The following is a 22,831-nucleotide window of genomic DNA, read 5'->3' as shown; positions in this document are numbered from 1 at the left end:
TATTTTAAAAATTGGAAAATCTAATATATGTGAACTTTTTTTTTTTTTTTTTTGTAAAAGATAATATATGTGAACTTATAAACATATAGACGATACATATAATTATACAAACGTCCTATTGTATATTAATTTTAGATTTTATAAAATTAATTTATATATTTGAAAAATGAAGGGTAAAGTTGCAAAAATGATGATTTAGAGGGTTTTTTTTTAACAAAAAAAAAGAGGGATTTTGTTTGCAGAAACTCCAACTAGTTTTGCCTCTAATTGTGATTGATCTTTGTAATGTTCTTCTTCGCTATCTTCTCTTTTGACTTGTGTTTGTAGTGTTCTTCTTAATTAGCCATTTTTTTTTTCTTTAGAGACGTGTGCTCCTGTAGTCCAGTAAGTTCTAGCTAAATATCCCAATTCATTAAATCAGTCTCCAAGTTCATATAAGGGTACGGTGTTTCACTAGAAAGAAGCAGATACTTCTAACAAATTGTTTTGTTCCTGTGTGCTCCTGTGTGCTCCTGTGTGCTCCTGTAGTCCAGTAAGTTCTAGCTAAATATCCCAATTCATTAAATCAGTCTCCAAGTTCATATAAGGGTACGGAGTTTCACTAGAAAGAAGCAGATACTTCTAACAAATTGTTTTGTTCCTGTGTGCTCCTGTGTGCTCCTGTGTGCTCCTGTAGTCCAGTAAGTTCTAGCTAAATATCCCAATTCATTAAATCAGTCTCCAAGTTCATATAAGGGTACGGTGTTTCACTAGAAAGAAGCAGATACTTCTAACAAATTGTTTTGTGTTTTAACAATTTGGGAAAGGAAATGGAGCCAAAGTTCCATGCTTTTATGTTCCCGTGGGTTACTTTCTTGCTACCTAAGAAAGCTCAAAAGCATGTGGAACATCACAACCTGTTCCCAGACAATATTGTCTTTCACCCTCTCACCGTGCCTCATGTCAATGGCCTTCCTCCTGGTGCCCAGACAACCTCGGATATCTCAATCTTGGAGGATAATTTATTGTCCGAAGCCTTAGATCTTACTCGCGGTCAGGTTGAAGCTGCGGTTCGTGCTTTGAGACCGGATTTGATCTTCTTCGATTTTGCTCACTGGATTCCAGAATTGGCTAAAGAGCATATGATCAAGAGTGTGAGTTACATGATAGTATCTGCGACAGTTATAGCTCGTTTACATGTGTGAATAAGTGACCCAAATGCTACTATGAGAAAGTCTCTAAACGGACTAGAAGGTTCCACACAAGGTTACACCATTTGCACGTGAGGAGCATGTGTGTGGATTGTAGTAATAAGTCTCCAACTTCAGGGGTAGAAGAGTCTTTGTATCTTCTTCTTCCTCTTATCTCTCTTGTTACGAGTTTGTTAGAACGGAGAAGAGAAGCGTCTCAGTGACGACGCGAGAGAAGTGACGAGAGAGAGAGTTTAGAGAGAGAAAGGTTGATTGGGTTGGTGAGTGAGAAAGCTTGAGAGTGGTTTTAAGTGTAATCCGGTGAGAGATTGTAACGGTCGGAGCTCGGGTTTGAGCCAAGTTATAGTGGATTCCGGAGTTAACCTCCGGCGAGATGTAGGGTTCCACATCGGAACCTGAACTCGTAAAATCTCGGTGTTCTTGAGTTGCTCTTTCTTGCTTTCCCATTCTGTTCGTAGTTCTTTCACGGAATTGATCGACAAGTTGACCCTGATGCACCAGGTGTTCCCCCACCGGGTTATCCTTGAACGAAGGTATTGTTCCGTGAAAACGATGCTCATGACTTTATCATCAGCTGACTTTAAGAGATGTGATGTAATTGCACTGAGGACATGCAAAGATATTGAAGGTAAATTCTGCGACTTTATATCGCGTCAATACCAAAAGAAGGTTCTCTTGACTGGTCCAATGCTCCCGGAGCCAGCCACAAGTAAACCACTAGAAGAACACTGGAGCCATTTTCTCAGCGGGTTCCCACCTGGTTCAGTAGTGTTTTGTGCACTTGGAAGCCAGATCGTTCTTGAGAAGGATCAGTTCCAAGAACTCTGCTTAGGGATGGAGCTGACAGGTTTACCGTTTCTTGTACCGGTAAAGCCACCGAGAGGATCATCGACGATCCAAGAAAGTTTACCAGAAGGGTTCGAGGAGAGGGTGAAGGGGCGTGGTGTGGTTTGGGGAGGATGGGTGCAACAGCCTTTGATATTGTCTCATCCATCAGTAGGCTTCTTTGTGAACCATTGCGGTCCAGGAACAATATGGGAGTGCCTGATGACTGATTGCCAAATGGTTTTAATTCCATTTTTAAGTGATCAAGTTCTCTTCACAAGGTTGTTGACCGAGGAATTCGAGGTCTCTGTGGAAGTGTTCAGGGAAAAAACAGGATGGTTTTCAAAGGAGAGCTTAAGAGATTCGATCAAGTCTGTGATGGATAAAGAGAGCGACCTCGGGAAGCTAGTAAGGAGTAACCACGCAGAGTTGAAGGAGATTCTTGTTAGTCCTGGACTATTTGCTGGTTACGAGGATAACTTTTTTGAGGCATTGGCTGATTTGATCAGTGTCAAGAAACATGATTAGACCTAAAATTATATGTCTTGTACGATTGGCGAGTCAAACTTAATTATATGTTTATGATGAAGATTGTAATGATATTAAGTCAATATTTTAGTTCGGTAAATCCTCACCGTTCCCTCCAGCTCCTTATCTAGCCGTGGTGTTAGAGGAGTTGCGAGTGTTGGGTTCCACCCTATGATCTAAATATGACCAGTCTTACCGTGAGACGTACTCGGCAAGGAAGGATGACTTTCAGTGATAATAACCCATGCACCCATTATACAAACATGTCCTAGAACTATAACCGTGCTCTGATACCAAATGTAAGACCCCAACCCTAAAATCCCGTACATGGCCGTACAGGCCGATAAATTTTTTTTTTAGGACCTATTAATTTTCTACTTGTTTGTTTAATAAATTGCAACAGGGGATATGTATAACAGGTCAAATAACTTAAAAATACGAATTCATTAATTTAAAGGTTCAATTATCCTTAACAATCATGCATGGTAAAAGTACAACCCATAAAATATCAAGCTATAATTAAAACTACCAAAGCCAACCATCCTCTTCCTCCCTTGCCTCCGTCACACGAGCTGGTCAGCCACTTTAATCCTAAACATCAGACCTTTCTTTTTCTGCGTCCATCATAAAAGGAGGCGTAAGCAAACAAGTTTGCTTAGTGGAGCGGTCATCTAGTGTCACTAGGCTCAGTTCAATAATCTCAATCCAACATAGGTTAGTTTAATCCAGTCATGCATGTCAAAGAACCATGGGATAGCTGTCCAAATCGTTTAGACCAACTTCCGAATTATTGCAATAAAAACATTAACAAGACAAGCAAGCAATCAAGACAAAATAACCATCGGTCAAGAGATCGACCATAGAACTCGGCCACAGTCACATACTCACCTTCAGTTTCGACCTATGGTATTAAACTCTCGGTTCCTATGCCCAATTCTGATCCCCGACTCTACACGGACAGATCTACATCGTTAATCATCGATGTATGAACCATATACTATCGACGGATCAAGGTGGAAGAAGACTTACCGTACTTCTCTCGATCTAGAAGGATCAAGGTGGAAGAAAACTCTGCCAAACTCGATGCAAACTCTTTTCTCTCTCTCTTTCTCTTGCGGCGGCTCAAAAGGTCTTATGCGAATGCTAGAGAATTTCTCTAAGGGTTCCATCCTTTATATAGGATCGACTAAACTGCCTTGAGTTGCCCCAAAACGATAAACCCTATCGTTCCCCAACTTCCATATTTTTCGCATCTATCCTTATCCGACTAATTTTGCCTTTTACGCGAGTTTCCATTTCTCTCGGGTTTCCTTTCCCGTGAGTCGGCTCAATTCTTCGCGAGATTCTCAAGTCCTCGGGCCACCCATCGGCCCATAATCTAATCGATCCATCCTCCTCCATCGGCCCATAATCTAATCGATCCATCCTCCTCCATCGGCCCGATCCATCGTTCACCGATGCGACCATTTCCGGATAGTCCTACTTCACTATCACTGTCTCTATCACCATCACCATCACTAGGACTTTCACTCCCACTATAACTCAGACTGTCACTTAGACTTAATACCGAGATCTTCCCATTTTCATCCAGAAACTTGCATGCCTCCATCATCTACAAGGTAAGCCAAGGACTTCGTTTTCTTCAGTTCAAACTCTGTTCACTACTTCAGTAGTCTCGAACTCTCCATTCTCTCCAAGTCCCATCGACTATGGATTCATGGCCATCGTCCTTTTCGGACCATGATTTGTCCTATTCTCATCCGAGGTTCGTACCACTTTTGATCTCTATCGGCACAGATTGCCGTATAGCTCTCTCAACTTCTTGGCACAGATTACCGTTCCGCTCTCGGCACTGGTTGCCGTACCGCTCTCGGCACTTCTCGCGTACCGCGTACGTACCATCTCACGTATCGCGTACGTACCGTCTCGCATACCGCATACGTACCATCTCACGTACCGCGTATGTACTATCTCACGTACCGCGTATGTACCATCTCACGTACCGCCGGTTCCGAGAGAGCCGGTCGTTACATTTCTCCCCTACTTAAGGATGATTCGTCCTCGAATCTTTGCTCTCTTTCCGAGGAACTTCCCTCTTGTCGAACCACTTCTTGAAATTTACTTTCATAACTTTTTCCGGTTCCCAAGTTATTTCCTCCACTCCTTCACAATCCCATACCAATTCGATCAATTTCAGCTTTTTCTTCTTATGCAACCCTCTCATCTTAGTACCAATTATCTGAACTGGTCGTCCGATGATTGTCTTGTTCAGTTGTAGGTCAGGCGGTGGTTTGGAGATCACATTCACCCGTCCCATTATGCATTTCCTTAGCATAGATGTGTGAAACACCGGATGAAAATCTGCCATGGCCAGCGGCAATTCCAACTTATACGCCATCGGACCAGTCCTATCCAGGATTCGATACGGCCCCATGTAACGCGGTGTCAACTTGGTGTTCAACGTCACTCGATCTTTTCCCTTATAAGTCACGGTTTTGAGGTAGACCATGTCTCCAACCTGAAATTCTAGCTCTCTTCGGCCTTTATCCGCATAATTTTCCTGTCTATCCTGGGCTTCTTTCATCTTTAACTTCAGAATCTTGATCTTTGCGGTCGTCTCGTCTACAAAATCTAGACCATAAACGCTCCTCTCCCCTACTTGTGTTAGACACAAGGGTGTTCTGAAACTAGTATCTTTCTTGTGTGTGTGAAATGGAATGTGAATGAATGATATGATGATGAACAATGGTGAAAGCAAGGTGTTTCAATTCCCCTTATGCAATTGTAGTATAAGAGGTATCAATCCTAAATGAGTGAATGCAAGCAATCAGGGTGTGCAATACTTGTCTAAGTTAAGCCAATTATAAAGGGTGTTTGTCACTAACAACCTATTGCAGAATGTAAAATGCAGAATGTAAAAGCTGAATGGACAAGATACTAAATGTAATGGAACAGAATGATTATGGCAGTAATGAAACTAGAACAGATATCAAACTATAGTAATGCAGGTAATGAACTAATGCAAGGAAAGTAATGAACATGAAACTAAATGAATGCAACAGAAATGCAACTAGAATGAAATAAGAAACAAGACAGGACAGACACAAATCATAAACAAGAGTTCTGGGAATGAACTCGAGCAAGCACTCGATCGAGTGTAGATCGAGTGCAGGGTCAAGCTGGGCAAAAACGTAAAACAGAGCAATGCAGACAAAACAGAGCAAGACAAAAGTAAATCAAACAACGATCAAACAACAGGATTTAGACTAAGAAATCAATAGACAAGGAAGGTCTTAGGGATGGATTCATGGGCTGAACTTAGATTGTGGTTATCTAACTTGATCAACAAACCTCAATCAACATGAGCTAATCTCTAGACATTAATCTCTAAGAACATGTTAATCCACTCTCATGGCAAAAAACAATCAAGCTCATATATTTCTAGACTTGTTCTCACAAAGTAAAGAATCTATACAAGCAAGCATTAAGCAATATGTCAAGAATCAAATAAGACTTCTAATCTCTAAGCAAGCCTAATGATAATCTCTAGATCTAGCCTTATCTATGCACCTTAGACATTGGTGTTATGCTAAGAAGCTTGAGATCAAACCCTACCCTCTCAGTTATAGGATCAGCATTAAGAACATCTAGTCTAGAAGAGATCTACAACAATCAAGCTTGACCAAATCAAATAACCACAACATCCATCCAGCCTAAACCATCCCTAAGAGCTAAGAAAACTACTCACAATCACACATGATGAACAACAAAGTCATAAACCCATAAAAACACGAAACTTGCATGATTAGAAAGATAAAACAGAGATCTACAATATTGGAGAAGGAATCAAACTCGAATTCTTGATACTTTGAAAGTTATGAAACAAACAAGTATGAAGAATCTTGTGTTTTCTCCTTCAAAAGAGGTACAAGATCCAAGAAAATAAAAGTGCAAAAAGCATAAATCCCAAAAGGGTAAAATACTAGGTTTGAGAATATATAAAAAGCTGCTCCCTTGTGGCTGCAGAGTACAAGGTCCTTAAATAGGAAAAAGGAGAGGAAGCCCTAAAAATGCTAAAAGAAAAAATAGCCAGGCGGCTCGGCCAACTCGACCCGGTGCTCGGTCGAGTGACCGGTCGAGTTGGGTTTTCTTGTGCTCCTTCCACTCGGTCGAGTCACTCTCAATACACGGTCGAGTGTCTGGTCGAGTGGGACTCTAGACCTTGGTTCTCCAGCCTTAACTCCTTTGCTTTCTCCTCATGATTGGTTCACTTCTCCTCAGCATTGCTTCCATGCTCCTTAGGCTCCAAAATCACCTGTTTATGCAAGAAAAGATGCAAATGCAATGCAACTACACTCTAATGAAAAAAAATCCTAAAACTATGCAATAATGGTAAAAAAGGATAGCCTAGGATGCAAAAATGTGAATATATTAAGGGAAAACAGGGTAAAATATATGAACATCAACACCCCCAAACTTAGGCTTTGCTTGCCCTCAAGCAAATATGCAAGACATAAGAAGGTAGATGAGGGTTGAAAGTGGGATCTCAGCTCCTAAAGCTTGCAAATAAACCAGCGAGAATCAATGTCCAAGTTACTAGTACTATGATGCAAGTTGAATGAGCTGTACTTAAAGACTTTAGACAAACCTATCACAACCTTTACTGATTTGAGCCTTAGATGTCCACATGCATTCAAATCAACCATTTCCTTTAACATTCATTTAATCAAGAACATTGATCAATCTTATGCAATGTTTTAAACTCATTTGGCTTGGAAATAAAGGTTTAGAGACAATGATGGTCTCTGTTTAGAGTGGGGCTTATCAATATCAAGGTTCTCTCATAAAAAAAAAAAATGGATTGAGCTTTAGAAGAATGCTAAAGGTAAGAACACTTAGACACATACAAGAACAAAACCTTGTCTACCCAAAAGTAACCCAAGTGTTTGATCCTATCATTCTAAGCCCAAATGATCCTAGTTCTACCTTTTATCTTCTTCTCTTCTCAAATACCCTTTTCTCTTTTGTTTTCAAGCCTTATGAGAGGTTTCTTATTTGATCTTTCTAGTGGAATGGGAGATTCTTACTTATTTGCTATGGTTCTCTTTTCTTCTTATTCTTAAGACATAAAAGCATTTTGCTATACTCTTCTTTTTCTTTCTTTCTTTTCTTTGACTGAAACCATCTTTAAACAATATCATACTTCCCATTCTTTCACTAGATTTTGATTTTACTTAAACACATTCCCCTCCTAAAGACTCTAACCTTTTCTTTCTCTTTTCCTCTTTTCTTTTCTTTCTTTTTCAAACAACCAAATCCCAAACCCAACAATGAAATCACCTAGTCCTATCTAGTTTGGAAAATGCAAACTAGAACTACAGAAGGCATTATTCTTGTCAGTTCAAACCTAACACTTTCTACCAAGCTCAATCCCAAAATAGGCCTTACACACTCAAGAATAAACATGGCTTGAAAGAAGGGTTGGTTAAGGGTATTGGAAACTGATTTTAATGATTCAATCAGCTACTTGGATCAACAAGAGTGGTAAAAAGGAGAAAGATGATCCAAATATGTATATGGTATCCATGAGTTTAAAGCAATGCACAAACTGATAATTACAAGTCAATATTAGGTTCATATAAATAGGAAATGGCATCAAATCACAACATGCTTCAATTTAGACCAAATGCAATGCAGAAATTCAAGGCTTGGTTCAATCTTATGCTTCTAACTACTCAACTAGCATCAAAGTACTATTAACTTGGGCATTGATCCTAGTTTAGTGAATTAAACAAGCTAACAAGGCAAAACTCATCATAGATCCCTAATGCAAATAATTAACAGTCCTACATGAAACATGCTAAACAAGATGCTATTATGCAATGCAAACTACATGAACACTCTTTTTATAAAGATTTTGCAAAAAATTTCAAATTTTTAGGGGTTTTCTATGTCTTAGATGCTATGCAAATACTAACATGATGATGCTAAAAATTTGAAATAAGAAAACAAAACACAACATCAAATGCTATCTCAAACCCTCCCCCAAACTTAAATCACACAGTCCTCTGTGTGAAAGAAATTTGCTAGAGGATTCAAGACTAAAAACAAAACACAACATCAAATGCAATGATATTTACAAGGAAGGTGATATTGGTACCTCATGGATTCTGGAAGAAGCTGTCCACATCCTCATTCATGCTCTCATAAGTGTAGTTGAGGTCTGTTTGGTGACTTTGAGGGGGAGATGGAGGCAACTCGACGATGGGAATCGACTGGCACTCGGTCGAGTGCATGGTCGAGTGGGGGGGGGGTCGAGTTGGACTGCGAATCTCCTTTTCTTCTTTTAATTAAACTCCCTTGCTTCCCTGACCATGAAAACACCAAAACACAAATCAAAATACCAAAAAAAAATCCTAAGCAATATAAACAGAGATACCTTAGGGACTTCCTCCCTAGTGAGCTTGTTTAAAGTCACTAAGCTTGACTTTTGATGCCTTTTTAGGCTTGATTTAGATACCAAGGAGGTGATGAAATCCTCCCTGTCACCTAATGATCACTGAGAAGTTGATTCTTGATCACTTCACCCTTAATACACAAACCATATTTCTTCTTAATTTTGAGCCTTGGTCTTGCCTTCCTCAAAGTCCTCTTGTTTAGCTTGACTTGGAGATCCTTCACCAATTCAGTCAGCTTTTAAACTGAACCCTTGAGCTTTTCCATTGATTCCTCTTGTAAAGAGAGCTTAGCCCTTGGAGTTGCCACTTCACTTAAAATTTCATGACCTCCTTTGTCCTTGATAGTGAAAGGTTGATCATCAATGGTGGGTAGGTTGGTTGGGTTATAGATGCTAAACTTCATGGTTATCCTCTCAGCAATGTTCAAGGTCACAAGACCTTCCTTAAAATCTATAACAGCTCCAACAGTGGCTAAGAATGGCCTCCCTAGAATGATAGGATCTTCAGGCTCCTTATCCATCTCTAGAACCACAAAATCTGTATGAATTCTTGCCTTTCCTATCTTGACTGGAATGTTTTCCAGCTTACCAACTACATCCTTGTTTGACCCATCAGATAGGCATATGTGAAGGTTGGTGTACTTGAAGTCAGTGTGCCCAAGTTTTTGTGCTATAGAGTAGGGAATCACACTGATAGATGCTTCCAAGTCACATAAACACTGGTTGTAGTGAAGATAGCTAAGTGAGCAAGGCAGATAGAATGGACCTGGATCCTCAAGTTTAATTGGGATGATAATCCCTCCAAGGTCCTCAAGATCCTTCTCATCCTAAGCATGAGCCTTCTTCTTTGACAATTCAAGCAAAAAATCCTTATAGAGAGGATATGGATCATACTGTTCCAAGGCAGGTCCTCTCTCTTCTTCTTGGTAAGCAATTATAACTTCTTTTATGGCCATTACTTCCTTTTTCTCAATCACAACTTCTTCCTTCAAAGCTTTCACTTCCTCTTGTTGCAAAGCCATCATTTCTTTTTTCTCAATGATCTCCCTTAGTTCCTTAGGCTTATGTGCCTTGAAACGCCCTGGGAATGGTAGTGGAGGCTTGTAAGGAGGAGGTATGAACTTAATGGGCTTATCAGCTTCGGAGACTTCAGCTCAATCCGTCACTCGATCACCCACTCGATCGTGTGTGTGTTCGAGTGGTGGGTCGAGTTCACTGCCGGATTTAGTTTGCTTTGCAAATACTTCATTCTGGGCTTCAAAAAATGATGAATCCTCCCCAGCTTGGACTTCACTGTCCTCAGTGACTTCTTCTTCATAGACATGAATGACTTTGGCTGTGAACTCCCTTGGATTTTGAACAGATTTTCCAGGGAGTTGGGTGGGTTTTGGAGCTGAAGTAGATGCTATATTGCTCTCCATATACTTCACTCTAGAGTTAAGACCTTCAAACTTCATGTTGAGATCATTATACTGGGATGTTAACCGCTAGTTCAACTCAGCAAATTGTTTAGCCTCCTCAAGCTTTCCATTGGCTTGCCTAACCAACAATTGTTGCATCATAGCTCTTAAGTCTTGTTCCTGGCCTTGGTTAGTCTGAAACCCTGGTGGGGGACACAATTGGGGCTGGAACACCTGTTGTTGCTGCTTGGGTATATAGTTTTGTTGCTGTTGAGGCTGTTGAGGAGGGTAGAATTGATCTTGTGGGTTAGCCACATTGTTACTCCTATAAGAGAGATTGTTATTCTTGAATCCTCCTTGGTTGTAACCTTTGAATCCTCCCTGGTTTTGCATGTAGCACAACTCAACAAACTCCCTATCTCCTTCTTGGACTATAGCTTCTTCTTCACCAATGAATTGGATGGTCTTTGATTGGCTTAGGAGAATCTTGTCAAGCTTCTCATTGACCATCTTTAAATCCTGCTTGTATTTGTCCTCTTGATCAGTGGAGGTGATCCTTATGGTTCTATCATAATCTTCATTATAATTACCATCTGATTGAGCTAGATTCTTTACCAACTCCAGCCTTCTTCCACATTCTTGTTGAGAAAGTTTCCATTGGAGGCTGTATCAAGTAGCATTCTAAACTTGGGTAGAAATCCTCTGTACAAAGTGCTGAGCAAAGACTCATTGCTGAATCCATGGTGGGGACACTGAGTTTGGAATCCTTTAAATCTCTCCCATGCCTCACAAAAACTTTCATTATTTCTCTGTGCAAAACCTGAGATTTCATTCCTCAACCTAGCAGTCCTTGCATTGGAGAAGAACTTGGCCAGAAAAGCTTGCTTGCATGCATCCCATGTTATTGCTCCAGTAGGAAGAGTCTTCTCCCAGAGATGAGCTTTGTCTCCAAGGGAAAATGGGAATAGCCTTAACTTGAAGTCATCTTCACTCATTCCATTGATTTTTGTGAGTCCACATATCCTGTCAAACTCATCAAGGTGATCTAGAGGGTCCTCCATTGGCAACCCATGAAATTTGTTGGCTTGTATCATGGAGATCAATCCACTCTTGATTTCATAATTATTATTGGCAACTGTAGGAGACACAATACCAGCTCTTTGGTTGTGTGTGTTAGGTGCATCCCCAGCACCAATGTTCCTTGCCCTTGGAGCTTGTTGATCTTGTTGCTCCATTAACACTTGTTGTTCTTGTTCCTGAGTGATTCTTGTTCTCTGCTGTCTCAGGTCCCTTGGTGGTCGGTTGATGTGATCAAGGAGTCTCTGAAGATTGTGGTGACCCTTGGATCTTGTTTGCATCAACAGACTCGAGTACAGACTCGGACAGGCACTCGGTCGAGCGCAGGCTCGAGTGGATGGTCGAGTCGACTGGGAGGTGAGGTATATTTATATCCGGCTTCTGACTCGATCATGAACTCGAGCACTCACTCGGTCGAGTGGTGGTCGAGTTGAAGGTCGAGTTGGTACCTGAAACTCAATCACAAACAAGCAGTAGAAGAATCGAGATCAGTAGCGAACAAGGGGATAAAGGAACTTAATCTTAGACTAATATAGACCCTAATTGTCACAAATAAACACTCAAATGGGCAACGACGCCAAATTGAAACTAGTATCTTTCTTGTGTGTGTGAAATGGAATGTGAATGAATGATATGATGATGAACAATAGTGAAAGCAAGGTGTTTCAATTCCCCTTTTGCAATTGTAGTATAAGAGGTATCAATCCTAAATGAGTGAATGCAAGCAATCAGGGTGTGCAATACTTGTCTAAGTTAAGCCAATTATAGAGAGTGTTTGTCACTAACAACCTATTGCAGAATGTAAAATGCAGAATGTAAAAGCTGAATGGACAAGATACTAAATGTAATGGAACAGAATGATTATGGCAGTAATGAAACTAGAACAGATATCAAACTATAGTAATGTAGGTAATGAACTAATGCAAGGAAAGTAATGAACAGGAAACTAAATGACTGCAACAGAAATGCAACTAGAATGAAATAAGAAACAAGACAGGACATACACAAATTATAAACAAGAGTGCTGGGAATGAACTCGAGCAAGCACTCGATCGAGTGTAGATCGAGTGCAGGGTCGATCTGGGCAAAAACGTAAAACAGAGCAATGCAGACAAAACATAGCAAGACAAAAGTAAATCAAACAACGATCAAACAACAAGATTTAGACTAAGAAATCAATAGACAAGGAAGGTCTTAGGGGTGGATTCATGGGTTGAACTTAGGTTGTGGTTATCTAACTTGATCAATAAACCTCAATCAACATGAACTAATCTCTAGACATTAATCTCTAAGAATATGTTAATCCACTCTCATGGCAAAAACAATCAAGCTCATATATTTCTAGACTTGTTCTCACAAAGTAAAGAATCTATACAAGCAAGCATTAAACAATATGTCAATAATCAAACAAGACTTCTAATCTCTTAGCAAGCCTAATGATAATCTCTAGATCTAGCCTTATCTATGCACCTTAGACATTGGTGTGATGCTAAGAAGCTTGAGATCAAACCCTACCCTCTCAGTTATAGGATCAGCATTAAGAACATCTAGTCTAGAAGAGATATACAACAATCAATCTTGACCAAATCAAATAACCACAACATCCATCCAGCCTAAACCATCCCTAAGAGCTAAGGAAACTAGTCACAATCACACATGATGAACAGCAAAGTCATAAACCCAGAAAAACACGAAACTTGCATGATTAGAAAGATAAAACAGAGATCTACAATATTGGAGAAGGAATCAAACTCGAATTCTTGATACTTTGAAAGTTATGAAACAAACAAGTATGAAGAATCTTGTGTTTTCTCCTTCAAAAGAGGTACAAGATCTAAGAAAATAAAAGTGCAAAAAGCATAAATCCCCAAAACGATAAAATACTAGGTTTGAGAATATCTAAAAAGCTGCTCCCTTGTGGCTGCAGGGTACAAGGTCCTTAAATAGGAAAAAGGAGAGGAAGCCCTAAAAATGCTAAAAGAAAAAATAGTCAGGCGGCTCGGCCAACTCGACCCGGTGCTCGGTCGAGTAGGGTTTTCTTGTGCTCCTTCCACTCGGTCGAGTCACTCTCAGCACACGGTCGAGTGTCTGGTCGAGTGGGCAGTCGAGTGGGACTCCGGACCTTGGTTCTCCAGCCTTAACTCCTTTGCTTTCTCCTCATGATTGCTTCACTTCTCCTCAGCATTGCTTCCATGCTCCTTAGGCTCCAAAATCACCTGTTTATGCAAGAAAAGATGCAAATGCAATGCAACTACACTCTAATGCAAGAACAATCCTAAAACTATGCAATAATGGTCAAAAAGGATAGCAAATGATGCAAAAGATGTGAATATATTAAGGAAAAACAGGGTAAAATATATGAACATCATGTTCGGCAAGGTCGACCGTATAAAGCTTCGTACGGTGACATGCCAATACTCTCATGGAAGCTATTATTGTAAGCAAATTCCGCCAACGGAAGATGCGTGTCCCAATTATCTCCCCCAGTCCAGTACACTTGCTCGCAAAAGGTCCTCAAGTGTCTATATAGTACATTCGGACTGTCCGTCTGTTTGCGGATGATTGGCCATACTCATGTCCAGTCGCGTCCCAAACGCTTCTGCAAAGCCTTCCAAAGTCCGGAGGTAAATTTGGAATCACGATCCGATACTGTACTTGCCGGAATACCATGCAATCATACAATCTCATGTACGTACACTTCAGCCAGTTTCTCAGTCTTGTCCTTCTTGTTTACGGCTATAAAGTGTGCCGATTTTGTTAATCGGTCCACGACCACCCATATGGCGTCCTTCTTGTCACATGTCGGCAAAATGGTAACAAAATCCATGGTTATCATGTCCCATTTCCATTCGAGTATCGGTAGGCTTTATAACAACCCACCCAGAACTTGGTTTTCCGCCTTAACCTGTTGACACGTCGGACAAGCTGCAACCCACTTGGCCACATCTCTCTTCATACCCGACCAGTGATAATACCTTTTCAGGTCCTTGTACATTTTGGTGGATCCGGGATGGATCGCCAATTGGGACTGGTGTGCTTCCTTAAGGATCTCGGTACGCAAGTCCTGGTCCAGTGGAACGCACACTCGACCCTTAAGCAAAATGGTACCGTTGTTCGATGTCCCGTACTCGGTTCCGTCTGCTTTGGACATCCATATCAAATCTGCGTCCTTCTCTTGTGCCACTCGCACCCTAGTCAACAAATCTGCTTGATCCGCGGCTCCAAGGCCTAACGGTGCCGACTGCTCCGTCAACACATTCAACCGCAAGGTTCTGATCATACCAACCAGGTTCTCCACGTCTCTCTCGACATTAATGGCCGACCCTCTTCTGCTTAAGGCGTCCACCACTAAATTGGCCTTACCCGGATGGTAACTGATTTCCAAGTCGTAGTCCGCGACTAACTCCATCCATCTTTGCTGTCGTAGGTTCAATTCTGACTGAGTAAAGATGTATTGCAAACTCTTGTGATCCATGTATATTTTCACCTTCCCACCGTACAAGTAGGACCGCGAAATCTTTAGTGCAAATACTACGACTGCCATCTCCAAGTCATGGGTCGGATAACTCACTTCATGCTGCCTTAGTTGTCAAGAGGCATAAGCGATTACCTTCCCTTTCTGCATTAGTACGCACCCTAACCCTCGACCAGATGCGTCCGTGTAAACAAAATACGGCCTTGAGCTTTGAAAAACTCTGTTCACACTCGGCTTTCCATTCTTTCCCATTAGTTGGGTCAGCGGTTGTGCCATACTCGCAAAACCTTTGACAAACCGCCAATAGTAGCCGGCCAATCCTAGGGAACTTCGGATCTCCGAGGCGTTTTGCAGTCTAGGCAATTTTGCTATGGACCGAATCTACTCCTGGTCCACGGACACTCCATTGTCCGATAGCACATGTCCTAAGAACCCTATCTCCCTTTTGCAAAAACTGCTCTTACTAAGCTTGGCGAATAATTTCTGCTCCTTCAACCTTTCTAGTACTTTTCTCAAGTGTGCGGCATGCTCCACTTCATTCTTCGAGTAAACCAAGATGTCTTCTATGAACACAATCACAAACTCGTCCAAGTATTCTCGGAACACATTATTCATAAGTTTCATGAATGCGGCGGGGGCGTTGGTAGTCCGGGTCCCAGATCGATGGTGAATGGATCCGACTGTGCTGGTGGTAGTCCGGACAGGGGTCCGAACAGCCTCTCATATTCTCGTACCACCGGTATATCTTGCAACCCTGTACCCGTACCCACTTATTTCTATCATGATCGAAGCTAGGTACGCTTCACACCCATTACTGATTAACTATTCGGCTTGAGCTGCCGAGACTAACAGAATTCCCGGTAATGGCCTGATGCCCTAATATTCGACCATTCCCTTAACCGTCTCAAACAGTACTCGCCCGCGGTGGCAGTCCAAGTGTGCCTTCACCCGACATATGACTAAGTCCGCTGGCATATCCATACCACACACCATGACCGAAATGTTCCGCACTACTCCGTACGTCATCATCACTTGGCCGCCCGCTGCTTGTACCCATCCGAAATTGTCTCCGGACTCCTTCCGGAATCCGCCCTTACCAATCATACTCGGACTCACAAAACAATGCGTAGCCCCGGTGTCGAACATAATATGTGTTTCCACACTGCCCATAAGTAAGGTCCCTACACAATGCTGCTTGCTAAGAACTTAACCACACACAAGACACACACACACGCAATGTGCACGCAAAAATTCCACTAAGGTGAGTATTACAACTTACCAGTGATCTGCCGTGAAGTGCTCGCTTCCACCTGCCCGTCCGTGATCGAGTACACCTGAGGCATAATTGCCCGCCATTTCGGCGGTGGCGGCAACGGCAACACGTCGCTGACCTGTTTTTGCCCTTGCGTTTCCAATTGCGGACAGTTTGGGCGGATGTGCCCTGCCTGTCCACATTGGTAGCACACTCGTGTGTCGTTTCCTTTGTGCAGAAAGTTGCTGGCCATGTGGTCCTTTCGTCCGAAATGGCGTCGGCACTGTCCCGAGTGTCTCTTACGGCAAGTCAGACACACACGTACACTGCCTGAAGCCTTACTCGTGGTCTGCTTGGTTCCATTACCCGTTTCAGTTTTTGTCACCGGCGCCTGCTACACCGTGACTCCACCGGAGTGTTGCTTAGATTCCTCGGCCAGTCCATCCTCCAACATGGCTGCCTTCTCCACCAACTCAGCAAGGCTCTTATAGTTCTGAATCTACTCTCATGCCCCGCAAGAACCGACGGATATGGACTTGCTCATCCTCAATACCTCTTGAGCCGGTTGAACTTGATCTCATACTCTCGCATGGTCCGCTTCTCTTGTTTCAGGTTCAAGAACTCCGATTAAGGACGATCAAGAGGTTCCGGCGGAAAATACTTCGCAAGGAACATCCCACGAAAAGTCTCCCAAGAGAAATTTGGGTTGGCCATATGGCTTACCATGCCTGTCCACCACGCATGGGCTTCTCCAAACAGGTAGTGGGTAGCGATGTCCTTCCGATACTCCATCGGACAACGCACAGAGTCAAAACTCCTCTCAAGGCGACTTCTACATTCATTGGCCTCAATCGGGTTTGCTCCCCCACCAAAGTACTGTGTCCATAAAAGGAGGCGTAAGCAAACAAGTTTGCTTAGTGGAGCGGTCATCCCGTCTCACTAGGCTCAGTTCAATAATCTCAATCCAACATAGGTTAGTTTAATCAAGTCATGCATGTCGAAGAACCATGGGATAGCTGTCCAAATCGTTTAGACCAACTTCCCATTATTGCAATAAAAACATTAACAAGACAAGCAAGCAATGAAGACTAAATAACCATCGGTGAAGAGATCGACCACAGAACTCGGCCACAGTCACGCACTCACCTTCGGTTTTGACCTACAGTGTTAAACTCTTGGTTCCTATGCCCAATTCCGATACCCGCCTCTACATGGACAGATCTACATCGTTAATCATCGATGTATGAACCATATACTATCGACGGATCAAGGTGGAAGAAGACTTATCGTACTTTTCTCGATCTACACTTAGGGAAAACTCGGCCAAACTCGATGGAAACTCTTTTCTCTCTCTCTTTCTCTTGCGGCTGCTCAAAAGGTCTTATGCGAATGCTAGAGAATTTCTCTAAGGGTTCCATCCTTTATATAGGATCGACTAAACCGCCTTCAGTTGCCCCAAAACGATAAACCCTATCGTTCCCCAACTTCCATATTTTTCGCATCTATCCTTATCCTACTAATTTTTCCTTTTCCTCGAGTTTCCATTTCTCTCGGGTTTCCTTCCCCGGGCCACCCATCGGCACATAATCTAATTGATCCATCCTCGTCCATCGGCCCAATCCATCATTCACTGATGCGACCATTTCCGGATAGTCCTACTTCACTATCACTCTCACTATCACTATCACCATCACTAGGACTTTCACTCCCACTATCACTCGGACTGTCACTTAGACTTAATACCGAGATCTTCCCATTTTAATCCAGAAACTTGCATGCCTGCATCATCTACAAGGTAAGACAAGGACTTCCTTTTCTTCAGTTCAAACATCTGTTCACTACTTCAGTAGTCTCGAACTCTCCATTCTCTCCAAGTCCCATCGACTATCGATTCATGACCATCGTCCTTTTCGGGCCATGATTCATCCTATTCTTGTCCCAGGTTCGTACCTTTCGATCTCTATTGGCACAGATTGCCGTACCGCTCTTGGCACTTCTCGGCACAGATTGCCGTTCCGCTCTCAGCACTTCTCGGCACTGGTTGACGTACCGCTCTCGGCACTTCTCGCGTATCGCGTACGTACCATCTCACGTACCGCGTACGTACCATCTCACGTACTGCATACGTACCGTCTCACGCACCGCGTATGTACTGCGTACGTACCGTCTCACGTACCGCATACGTACCGTCTCACGTACTGCGTACGTACCATCTCACGTACCGCCGGTTCCGAGAGAGTCGGTCGTTACACCAGGAACCAGAGCATTTTATATGGTCCCCTTCCAAGTGTATGGCTCAACTTTTGATAGCTCAACATTCAATTAACGATGTGTGAAACTCAATTAAAGCTTCTTTACGATAAGGGGGAAATGTGAGTTACTAGGATTTTATTTTCAATGGGAATTTTGTTTTGGAAGCATTGAATTAGTTCAATGTTGATTTAAAAGTATGAACAGTGATGTTTAGAACACGTACAAGTGACAGCGTGCTCTAAAAAGGATGGGTGTAGGCGAGAAATTACGTCGATAATAATCTTGAAGGGGTCCATCACCATTTGTTGCACCAATATGCCGCCATACATGTACACTTACCATCAGAACCGACATATAAAATATTGGGGCCACAATCCTAAGAACCAAAGAAAGGTAAGTTTATCTTGGGGATGTATTCTCTTAGTTCTTGAACTAATATATATTACACAAAGTCACAAACAAAGATCTTTAAGGTACATGTTTCTATGTACGGAAACAGCAACAAATGAACACAAAGGCCTGTTAAAATCGTTGGAGCTGTTAGTTTAATTTGTAATTGCTGTTAGAGCTCTAAATTTGAAAAACTTCATTAGGGGGAAACAATGAACAAACTCACCTTTATATGCCTTTTGGTCGGATTGACCTTTATTATGTGTTAAGACAATAACGCAAAAAAAAAAAAAAAAAAAAAAAACATAACAATTTTGTACGTATTTAAGATCTTCTCTTTCAGTTTTATGCCCTTTGCTCCACGTAAGACCCTGAGAGTCCTGAAGTTCCAAGAACAGTGACCTACAGAAGAAACAAAATCATTGCTTAGCCTTAGGTGATGCATGAAGGTTGACAAAAAGTATGGAAAAGATCGCATATAGAACAAGTGAGAATGCGGAATGTTGATGTCCAAATCGGTCACAATTAGAGATTTGTTTGGTGGAAAGAGGTATCAAAATTCTCTTTATAAATATAAGCCGAGGCTCGTAAAAATCAGGTTAGAAAGCTTAACTAGAAGAGTTAGACACGACGAGAGTTGTATGCTATTGAAAGATGAACGACCTCGAATGGTTCGTCCAATTTATCTAATCGACGAGTCAGCCATCAATTGCTTGTTATTTCTCTAACCGTTTCTTCCCTTTTTTCTCGATCCCCTTTTGCGGTGTCGTACATCAGTATTTATAAGACATTGTATCGGTTTGTCCATTGAAATAACCAAAATACCTTATCGACACTCTAGGAACATGCTCCTTTTCCCTTGGGATTTTACTGATCTCATGGGCCGGGCCTCATGATGGAGCTGAGAACCAACTCCCAACACGGAAGACAAGTTAAATTTGTCAAAAAAATTTACACAACTCATACTTGAACCAGGTTGTTCTAGCTTATCTCATACATTGATGTCATAGATGCACTTTGCAACTTATATCACCAGAGGAGTATAGGTTACTAGAATCATGTGATATAATCTAGGAACAAAAAATGAACCTGGATGATGCATGAAGGTTGAGAAACAGAAGATGGAAATGATCACATATAGTATAAGTGAGAATGTGCATCAGTTATATCATTTGGTAAAGGCTTCACACCCTGCACACACTAAATACAAAGCAATTAAACATCAAATAGCTAGAAAATCAAATGATAGAGAGTGAGGGCATAGAACAAACATCTCCCAACTCATTCCAATACTATCATCGACTTCCATCTTTATGGAAGTGAGAATCCCACCGAATTCTTCTACATGCTTCAGCTGATCGAAACATATTTTTTTAAGGCCTCTTGCCCTGCCTTGTCGTCTTTCTTCAATTTCCCGCTTTTGGCATCTTGAACAACAGTAAATGGAAGCCCAGCCCAGTCTGGAGCCATCAAGTGTTTGATTGGAAATTTATGTCCTGATGACTTATAGAAATCAAATCATTAACAAATATAAACCAATTATAAATCCGAACTCACTTGAATTCTCAGAGATGCATAGCAAAAGCGAAAGAACTCTTAATTTGATATCAAGAAAAAAATGTTGAGAAGATGAATCATCATCTTACACAATAGAAAATAAGATGAAACTTCTTCAAATAATCTAGTCGCAGTTATCAACAATAGAAACTCTAATCTGAAAAAGATAAAATTTAAATTAGAAACTTATGTCGTTGCGATAGAATGATGGATCAACGACATGCAAACGAACAACATTTTATCGATGACGCTGGTTTATGTCTCCAACGACAGGCAAACAACCACATCCATAAAAATGTCAACACTATAACAAATTTTTCATTATATTTTCTATGTTAAGAGAGGCAAAGAGTTGCACAATTTTAGACATCTTGTAGTAGTCTCTCTCTCAAGCCAAATTGATTATACCTTTGCTGGTATATATGAGTCACATGTCTTTATAAAAAGTTTACACACTATACAAGAATCTTGGACATGTATATATAAATCGTCTAATAATGTATAAATGTCTACATTTACACATAAACTAATAATAGAAAATAACTACAATTATGTTTCACATTTACAATTAGTTATAAAATAAATAATGATTTTATGTTATCAAATTAAATGATTTATCTAAATAATTAAATAAACCATTTTATGATATTATACATTAAAACCCCTTAGGTGGCTAGTTTTAGAAATTGTATCTTTTAACTAATTAGAAAATTGTGAAGTAAACAATAATTAGTCATCCACGCCGTTAAATCTGTAAGTCTCCAACATGGTCCAAATCCACATTTTCAAATTATGAAAATTTGATATTTGTTAACGTAGAAACGTGTAAAAGATGCATGTAAAGTTGTCAATATTGATGATTTTGTGGGTTTTTGTGTGGAGTAAATCTAATTATTTTTGCCTCCAACCACTACAACAAATATGGTTATTAATAGCATATGATTAATGTTATGATATGGTTATTATAGCGTTTTCATGTATGCTATAAAAAGTAACGTTATAATAGAGTAACTATATATGATAGTGTTTTTGGGCAGTCGCTATCGTAGGGTATCCTATGATAGCATATTTAAAATGTTATATTACAGTGATTAATAACACATATATCGTGCTATATTTAATTATATAATAGTACTTTTTGCTTGTTATATATACGTTAAACGTAGCAATCTTTTCTTGCTATGATTTAATTTTTAGTAGCTCTATGTTAATGCCATTTGATTATTTCTCTTAGCATTGGTGTTGAGCTATTTGTATCTGAGTTGTAGCTTTTATTATTTGCTACTAAGTGAGTGTACAGCTATAACGATCAATTTGGTTGTTCTTCTGATTACTATAAATTGTTCCCTATACAGCATATTCACATGAAGTTACAATTTAAAAGTATAAAATCCTGTGATGAAGCTGAAATTGTATTCCATAATAGAAAATATCAAACATTGTTATTTCCCAGCAATGAGCATACAATTCAATTCCATAAATCCCAAACAAAGAACACAAGTCTCATTTGCCACAACAACGAAAGTAGAAAATCATACGGTTCTTACTCGACATCAAATGTTGACAATTTTTTCTTCAGACCATGCTATAGTGGTACCAATAGCATCCACCATACAATCAATAGCAAAATTAGGCCTCCAAACCTTGGCATCAGGCACCTTCACTACATCAATCCACACACAGACTACATTATGACCCAAGGGAACAAAATGCACTAACTACTCTGGGTTGTTTGAAAACCAACGTCCTTCTGGAACAACCCTATTCTAACATGTAATGTCCAGCAGTCTGCACTTCTGATACTCCATGACAATCCGTTTTGGAGAAGTATGCTGCATAGTATAAATAATATGTATGGGGTACCAAAGGCATCACTGCTAACGATCATAACATATTCTATAAGTAACAAAAACATTGAAATTTACCCGCTGAGATGAACTTGAAGGAGATTGTGAAAGTGGTTTTGAACTCTTCACATGAGCTGCTGGAGTGAGTACTTGTGACTGCGTACGAGGAGATGTTGTAGATGATGCCTCAATACTTAAATCTTCGAATAAAACTCTCTTGAATGGCCATGCTACAAACAACTTCAAAGAGTCATGAAGATTTGAGAGTTTTTATGATTGACCGCCAAAGAAATATATCAGGTTCATTAATTGCACCCACAAAATCTTTAATGGCATTTGGTCCAAGAGGAAGGTCATTCACCAAAGCTTTGGGATCACTAGTCTGCCAACGGCCTTCAGTAACAGGTTTATCATCATTTGATAGCCAATGTAGAAGTTTGCACTTGTTCATGGAAGTTGTATTTGGGCTTTGCTAAACAAAATAAGTCCAATATAGAAAAATATTACTAGATTTAAGAACACTAAAACGTAGAGATCAAATTCCTAAGTACAATCAATCAGATTAAGAAAACGTTACCTT

General features: G+C 40.7%; 1 protein-coding gene, 1 non-coding gene and 1 pseudogene across 3 annotated transcripts; 2 read left to right on the top strand and 1 right to left on the bottom strand.

The window, feature by feature from the left end:
* Window positions 1-616: 616 nt before the first annotated feature.
* Window positions 617-2,643, top strand: LOC104738329 (UDP-glycosyltransferase 79B7 pseudogene; annotated as a pseudogene). The gene has a single exon (XR_015578815.1). The product of XR_015578815.1 is annotated as a UDP-glycosyltransferase 79B7 pseudogene (transcript).
* Window positions 2,644-4,587: 1,944 nt separating this feature from the next.
* Window positions 4,588-5,127, bottom strand: LOC104738328 (uncharacterized). The gene has a single exon (XM_010458520.1). It carries the CDS (start codon window positions 5,125-5,127, stop codon window positions 4,588-4,590), a length of 540 nt encoding a protein of 179 aa, XP_010456822.1.
* Window positions 5,128-11,135: 6,008 nt separating this feature from the next.
* Window positions 11,136-11,242, top strand: LOC147929763 (small nucleolar RNA R71). The gene has a single exon (XR_015579027.1). It is a non-coding gene; the product is annotated as a small nucleolar RNA R71 (small nucleolar RNA).
* Window positions 11,243-22,831: the final 11,589 nt, after the last annotated feature.

The sequence above is a fragment of the Camelina sativa genome, chromosome 13 (genome assembly GCF_030686135.1).
Source record: "Camelina sativa cultivar CO46 ecotype springtype chromosome 13, ASM3068613v1".
Lineage (NCBI taxonomy): Eukaryota > Viridiplantae > Streptophyta > Magnoliopsida > Brassicales > Brassicaceae > Camelina > Camelina sativa.
This window is presented reverse-complemented; position numbering and strand designations above follow the sequence as displayed.